Genomic DNA, 8409 nt, shown 5'->3' on the forward strand with positions numbered 1-8409 from the left:
TTTGATTTGCATTTCTCTGATAATGAGTGGTGTTGAGCATCTTTTCATGTGTTTGTTAGCCATCTGTATGTCTTCTTTGGAGAAATGTCAATTTAGTTCTTTGGCCCATTTTTTGATTGGGTCATTTATTTTTCTGGAGTTGAGCTGTAGGAGTTGCTTGTATATATTTGAGATTAGTTGTTTGTCCGTTGCTTCATTTGCTATTCTTTTCTCCCATTCTGAAGGCTGCCTTTTCACCTTGCTTATAGTTTCCTTTGTTGTGCAGAAGCTTTTAAGTTTAATTAGGTCCCATTTGTTTATTTTTGCTTTTATTTCCAATATTCTGAGGGGTGGGTCATAGAGGATCTTGCTGTGATGTATGTCAGAGAGTGTTTTGCCTATGTTCTCCTCTAGGAGTTCTGTAGTTTCTGGTCTTAGGTTTAGATCTTTAATCCATTTTGAGTTTATTTTTGTGTAAGGTGTTAGAAAGTGTTCTAGTTTCATTCTTTTACAAGTGGTTGATCAGTTTTCCCAGCACCACTTGTTAAAGAGATTGTCTTTAATCCATTGTATATTCTTGCCTCCTTTGTCAAAGATAAGGTGTCCATATGTGCGTGGATTTGTCTCTGGGCTTTCTATTTTGTTCCATTGATCTATATTTCTGTCTTTGTGCCAGTACCATACTGTCTTGATGACTGTGGCTTTGTAGTAGAGCCTGAAGTCAGGTAGGTTGAATCCTCCAGTTCCATCTTCTTTCTCAAGATAGCTTTGGCTATTCGAGGTTTTTTTTTATTTCCATACAAATTGTGAAATTATTTGTTTTAGCTCTGTGAAGAATACCGTTGGTAGCTTGATAGGGATTGCATTGAATCTATAAATTGCTTTGGGTAGTATACTCATTTTCACTATATTGATTCTTCCAATCCATGAACATGGTATATTTCGCCATCTATTAGTGTCCTCTTTGATTTCTTTCACCAGTGTTTTATAGTTTTCTATGTATAGGTCTTTAGTTTCTTTAGGTAGATATATTCCTAAGTATTTTGTTCTTTCCGTTGCAATGGTGAATGGAATTGTTTCCTTAATTTCTCTTTCAATTTTCTCATTATTAGTGTATAGGAATGCAAGGGATTTCTGTGTGTTGATTTTATATCCTGCAACTTTACTATAATCATTGATTAGTTCTAGTAATTTTCTGGTGGAGTCTTTAGGGTTTTCTATGTAAAGGATCATGTCATCTGCAAACAGTGAGAGTTTTACTTCTTCTTTTCCAATTTGGATTCATTTTATTTCTTTTTCTGCTCTGATTGCTGTGGCCAAAACTTCCAAAACTATGTTGAATAGTAATGGTGAAAGTGGGCCCCCTTGTCTTCTTTCTGACTTTAGAGGAAATGCTTTCAGTTTTTCACCATTGAGGATAATGTTTGCTATGGGTTTGTCATATATAGCTTTTATTATGTTGAGGTATGTTCCTTCTATTCCTGCTTTCTGGAGAGTTCTTATCATAAATGGATGTTGAATTTCGTCAAAGGCTTTCTCTGCATCTATTGAGATAATCATATGGTTTTTGTTTTTCAATTTGTTAATGTGGTGTATAACATTGACTGATTTGCGGATATTGAAGAATCCTTGCATCCCTGGGATAAAGCCCACTTGGTCATGGTGTATGATCTTTTTAATGTATTGTTGGATTCTGATTGCTAGAATTTTGTTAAGAATTTTGCATCTATGTTCATCAGTGATATTGGCCTGTAGTTTTCTTTTTTTGTGGGATCTTTGTCAGGTTTTGGTATTAGGGTGATGGTGGCCTCATAGAATGAGTTTGGAAGTTTACCTTCCTCTGCAATTTTCTGGAAGAGTTTGAGCAGGATAGGTGTTAGCTCTTCTCTAAATTTTTGGTAGAATTCAGCTGTGAAGCCGTCTGGACCTGGGCTATTGTTTGCTGGAAGATTTTTGATTACAGTTTCAATTTCTCTGCTTGTGATGGGTCTGTTAAGATTTTCTATTTCTTTCTGGTCCAGTTTTGGAAAGTTGTACTTTCTAAGAATTTGTCCATTTCTTCCACGTTGTCCATTTTATTGGCATATAATTGTTGATAGTAGTCTCTTATGATCCTTTGTATTTCTGTGTTGTCTGTTGTGATCTCTCCATTTTCATTTCTAATTTTATTGATTTGATTTTTTTCCCTTTGTTTCTTGATGAGTCTGGCTAATGGTTTGTCAATTTTATTTATCCTTTCAAAGAACCAGCTTTTGGCTTTGTTGATTTTTGCTATGGTCTCTTTTGTTTCTTTTGCATTTATTTCTGCCCTAATTTTTAAGATTTCTTTCCTTCTACTAACCCTGGGGTTCTTCATTTCTTCCTTTTCTAGTTGCTTTAGGTGTAGGGTTAGGTTATTTATTTGACTTTTTCCTTGTTTCTTGAGGTGTGCCTGTATTGCTATGAACTTTCCCCTTAGGACTGCTTTTAAAGTGTCCCACAGGTTTTGAGTTGTTGTGTTTTCATTTTCATTAGTTTCTATGCAAATTTTGATTTCTTCTGTGATTTGTTGGTTATTCAGCAGCGTGTTGTTCAGCCTCCATATGTTGGAATTTTTAATAGTTTTTCTCCTGTAATTGAGATCTAATCTTACTGCATTGTGGTCAGAAAAGATGCTTGGAATGATTTCTATTTTTTTGAATTTACCAAGGCTAGATTTATGGCCCAGGATGTGATCTATCTTGGAGAAGGTTCCATGTGCACTTGAGTAAAAGGTGAAATTCATTGTTTTGGGATGAAATGTCCTATAGATATCAATTAGGTCTAACTGGTCTATTGTATTGTTTAAAGTTTGTGTTCCCTTGTTAATTTTCTGTTTAGTTGATCTATCCATAGGTGTGAGTGGGGTATTAAAGTCTCCCACTATTATTGTGTTATTGTTAATTTCTCCTTTCATACTTGTTAGCATTTGTCTTACATATTGCGGCGCTCCCATGTTGGGTGCATATATATTTATAATTGTTATATCTTCTTCTTGGATTGATCCTTTGATCATTAGGTTAACAGATTTTTTTTTCCATCTATATTTGCCTGCAAAAGATAGAGTATTATAATGTTGTTGTTTAGTCATTCAGCTGTGTCTGATTCATTTGTGACCTCATAGTGGAGCTTGCCAGGCTTCTCTGTCTATGGGATTGTCCAGGCAAGAATACTAGAGTTGCCATTTCCTCCTCCAGAGGATCTTCTGACCAAGGGACTGAACCCATGTATTCTGCATTGGCAGGCAGATTCTTCACCGCTGAGGCAGTAGGGAACCCAGATGTTATAATATTTGCTTTAAATTACATTTCCATGATTACGTTATCTTTCTTGAAGGCAGCGACTACATATTAGTTTGCTACTGATTTTTAAAAACCACAATGCCTATTCATCTCACCAATCATACATCTCTAATATTCTTATAAGAGCACTACTTGATAAAATTTATGAGATTAGATAGGAATTTCACTTTACCAGAAAAGCTGTAATTTATGAGATTCTATGCCATCTTCCCTAAAGGATACAAAAAGCACTCCAGTGTACAAAATAAAGAAATCAAACTATTAATACTAAAATTATATATTATCTATTTTAAACAAGGTTCTAAACACTTTATGTGCTTTAACATTTTACAAATTATTCATAAAATGCTTAAAAACAGTTGCTGTATATTTGCTGTTTTTAAAAACAATTTTACTTCTTAGAGAAATATATATCTTATGCACTTTCTATTTTAGTTATATGAAGCTTAAGAAAGTTTCCTGCTCTTAGAAGACTTCCTGGAATCTTGGGGAATACTTGCTTAAATTTCACATTTTTTACATATTTTTTCTTGTTTTTAATGCTTAAAACAATACAAACAGGGCATTATTCACTTTTTAATTAACTAAAGTTGTAGTAATATTATCTCACTTTTTTTTTTCCTATGGTAATTTGAAGATGATATTTCCATTTTTTAAAATTTTATTTTATTTAAATTTACAATATTGTATTGATTTTGCCATATATCGAAAAGAATCTGTCACAGGTATACATGTGTTCCCCATCCTGAACCCTCTTCCCTACTCCCTCCCCATACCATCCCTCTGTGTTGTCTCAGTGCACCAGCCCCAAACATGCAGTATCATGCATCGAACCTGGACTGGCGACTCATTTAATATATGATATTATACATATTTCAATGCCCTTCTCCCAAATCATCCCACCCTCTCCCTCTCCCACAGAGTCCAAAAGACTGTTCTATACATCAGTGTCTCTTTTGCTGTCTCATATACAGGGTTTTTGTTACCATCTTTCTAAATTCCATATATATGCATTAGTATACTGTATTGGCGTTTTTCTTTCTGGCTTACTTCACTCTGTATAATAGGCTCCAGTTTCATCCACCTCATTATAACTGATTCAAATGTATTCTTTTTAATGGCTGAGTAATATTCCATTGTGTATATGTACCACAGCTTTCTTATCCATTCACCTGCCGATGGACATCTAGGTTGCTTCCATGTCCTGGCTATTATAAACAGTGCTGCAATGAACATTGGGGTACATGTGTCTCTTTAAATTCTGGTTTCCTGAGTGTGTATTCCCAGCAGAGGGATTGCTGGATCATAAGGCAGTTTTTTAAGGAATCTCCACACGTTTCTCCATAGTGGCTCTACTAGTTTGCATTCCCACCAACAGTGTAAGAGGGTTCCCTTTTCTCCACACCCTCTCCAGCATTTATTGCTTGTAGACTTTTGGATCACAGTCATTCTGACTGGTGTGAAATGGTACCTCACTGTGGTTTTGATTTGCATTTCTCTGATAATGAGTGATGTTGAGCATCTTTTCATGTGTTTGTTAGCCATCTGTATATCTTCTTTGGAGAAATGTCTATTTACTTCTTTGGCCCATTTTTTGATTGGGCCATTTATTTTTCTGGAATTGAGCTGTAGGAGTTTCTTGTATATTTTTGAGATGAGTTGTTTGTCTATTGCTTCATTTGCTATTATTTTCTCCCATTCTGAAGGCTGTCTTTTCACCTTGCTTATAGTTTCCTTTGTTGTGCAGAAGCTTTTAATTTTAATTAGGTCCCATTTGTTTATTTTTACTTTTATTTCCAGTATTCTTGGAGGTGGGTCATAGGTCTGCTGTGATGTATGTTGGAGAGTGTTTTGCCTAGGTTCTCCTCTAGGAGTTTTATAGTTTCTGGTTTTACATTTAGATCTTTAATCCATTTTGAGTTTATTTTTGTGTATGGTGTTAGAAAGTGTTCTAGTTTCATTCTTTTACAAGTGGTTGATCAGTTTTCCCAGCACCACTTGTTAAAGAGATTGTCTTTAATCCATTGTATATTCTTGCCTCCTTTGTCAAAGATAAGGTGTCCATATGTGCGTGGATTTGTCTCTGGGCTTTCTATTTTGTTCCATTGATCTATATTTCTGTCTTTGTGCCAGTACCATACTGTCTTGATGACTGTGGCTTTGTAGTAGAGCCTGAAGTCAGGTAGGTTGAATCCTCCAGTTCCATTCTTCTTTCTCAAGATAGCTTTGGCTATTCGAGGTTTTTTGTATTTCCATACAAATTGTGAAATTATTTGTTCTAGCTCTGTGAAGAATACCATTGGTAGCTTGATAGGGATTGTATTGAATCTATAAATTGCTTTGGGTAGTATACTCATTTTCACTATATTGATTCTTCCAATCCATGAACATGGTATATTTCTCTGTCTATTAGTGTCCTCTTTGATTTCTTTCACCATTGTTTTATAGTTTTCTATATAGGTCTTTAGTTTCTTTAGGTAGATATATTCCTAAGTATTTTATTAGTCTTTCCATTGCAATGGTGAATGGAATTGTTTCCTTAATTTCTCTTTCAATTTTCTCATTATTAGTGTATAGGAATGCAAGGGATTTCTGTGTGTTGATTTTATATCCTACAACCTTACTATATTCATTGATTAGTTCTAGTAATTTTCTGGTGGAGTCTTTAGGGTTTTCTACATAGAGGATCATGCCATCTGCAAACAGTGAGAGTTTTACTTCTTCTTTTCCAATTTGAATTCCTTTTATTTCTTTTTCTGCTCTGATATTATCTCACTTTTAAAAGTCAAAATTATGTGCGCCTCATCATACTTCATCTTTTGTTTGATCACTATTTGTATGTATTCCTCCTATAACTATTTCTTTTGGATAATGTTTACTCATGGAGATAATTCTTAAGTTGTTTCACCTCACTATAGTTATTAGTATTATTATTATTTTTGTTGTTGTGTATTGATGCTCAGAATATCATAATTTGGAGGTAGATAGCTTTGTAGGTTCACCCATATAATTAAAATAGAAGCCTGGGGAGATACAAAGTGATTCACAAGTATGATGCATATGAGAACGTGACCAAGTTTTCTTTATTGAGGAACATGCAAACACACATGTAGGTTGGAGAGCTCATGCTTCCTGAATTATGTTTGTGCTGAGTTATTTGTTGGGTACCACTGGGCCTTTGTGCTAACATTTCTGGGGAGAATAAAGGACATATAAAAATGCTTTAGAAATTCTGCTATAGGAATAAAAGTTATGATTTTAAGTTGAGTGATATGAAAGTATTAAAATTTAATTCAATGTATTTCCTATTTTAAGGAAATAATTATTGGATACTATTCTATACATATCAGTCAGTAAAAAATGTTATCATTCTGTCACTTCATGAGATAGAAGACAGGTTTTGGTTTTAAGCTTTTTGGTTGTTTTCAACCTAAGGTAATATAAAATTCAAAACAAATGATTATATTTTGTATTTAAATTTTATCTCTTTTAAATTGAGCTTCTTCTTTTTTTTTTTTTTTTTTTCATCTTAGGTCTTTTGACTGGCCTTGTACCAAGGGTACAGATTCATGAACTGGCAACGTAAGGACTCTTGATCCTAAAGGAACACAATGGCAGCTCTTCTTGAAATACAATAACCTGCTCAAAAATTGTCTCTACATCTGCTTAAAAGGAGAGAAATTTTATTTATTTAAAGAGTTTATTCATGGCCTCTTTCACATCCTTATTTCTCAAGCTGTAGATCATGGGGTTCAACATAGGAAACACCACAGTGTAAAATGTAGAAACTATTTGGTCACTATCAAAAGAATAGTTAGAGCGTGGATGAGAGTAGATGCAGAGAATGGAGCCATAGTACAAGGTGACAGAGATCAGGTGGGAGGAGCAGGTGGAGAAGGCCTTGAGGCGGCCCTGAGTGGAGCAGATCCTCAAGATGGTGGCAATGATGAAGAGGTAGGAAGCAAATATAAACACAGCAGGGGTGATGACATTAGAGGCCAGGAGGAAATACATCAGAGCCTGGTAGCCATTCTTCTTGCCACAAGCTAACTTCACCAGGGGAAGCAAATCACAAAAAAAGTCATCAATTGCATTGTCATTACAGAAGTTCATGCTAAATGTTCTTTTGGTGATGATAGAACAGTTAGTAAAGCCACCAAGGTATGAGCTAGCTACCAAGAATGCACAGAGTTTTATGGACATGGCCTGAGAATGAATAAGTGGCTTTGAGATGGTCATATAGCGGTCATAAGCCATGGCGGCCAACAGGTAGCATTCACTGTACGCCAGCCCACCAGAGAAGAAGAATTGGGCTACACAGCCAGCAAAGGAAATGCTCTTGTCTTCAGAGATGCAGGTCACTAAGATCTTTGGAGTGTAGACAGAGGAATACCAGAGATCCAGAAAAGATAGATTCCCAATGAAAAAATACATGGGTGTGTGCAGTCGGGAGTCATTACAAATCAGCACTATGAGGGAAGTGTTTGCTAGCACAGTCATAGAGTAGACACCAAGGAACACCACAAACAGGACCAGCTGCATCCTGGGGTCTGTCGTGAAGCCCACCAGGATGAAGTTCATCACTGTGTAATTGCTTCTCTTCATGGTTACAAGGAATCTTACCTAAGAAGAGAAAAAATAAGTTCAGCTTGAATCACTGTGCTGAATACATAGGAAAAGTGCAAAATAAAGGATATTATATCGGTGTCATACCTAGAAATCTATAACCCAAAAATGTCCACTTTGGAAAGAATTTTCATTTTGTAACAAACCACTGTCTACAGCTATATATATTTTTCTTTCTTTTTTAAAAATTAAATTATTTTTTATTGAAGGATAATTGTTTTACAGAATTTTTCTGTTTTCTGTCAAACCTCAACATGAATCAGCCATTGGTATACATATATCCCCTCCCTTTTGAACCTCCCTCCGATCTCCCTCCCCACCCCACCCCTCTAGGTTGATACAGAGCCCCTGTTTGAGTTTCCTGAGCCATAGAGCAAATTCCAGATGGCTATCTATTTTACATATGGTAATGTAAGTTTCCATGTTACTCTTTCCATACACATAAGTACATTAAATTTTTCAATAGTTTATTTGATCAAATATA

The 8409-nt window shown here is 35.2% G+C and overlaps 1 protein-coding gene across 1 annotated transcript; it reads right to left on the reverse strand.

Moving 5' to 3' along the window:
* Positions 1–6986: 6986 nt before the first annotated feature.
* LOC139178870 (olfactory receptor 9G1-like) lies at positions 6987–7904 on the reverse strand. The gene has a single exon (XM_070777682.1). It carries the CDS (start codon positions 7902–7904, stop codon positions 6987–6989), a length of 918 nt encoding a protein of 305 aa, XP_070633783.1.
* Between the last annotated feature and the right edge of the window lie 505 nt (positions 7905–8409).

Source organism: Bos indicus, chromosome 23, assembly GCF_029378745.1.
Source record: "Bos indicus isolate NIAB-ARS_2022 breed Sahiwal x Tharparkar chromosome 23, NIAB-ARS_B.indTharparkar_mat_pri_1.0, whole genome shotgun sequence".
In the NCBI taxonomy this organism is placed as follows: domain Eukaryota; kingdom Metazoa; phylum Chordata; class Mammalia; order Artiodactyla; family Bovidae; genus Bos; species Bos indicus.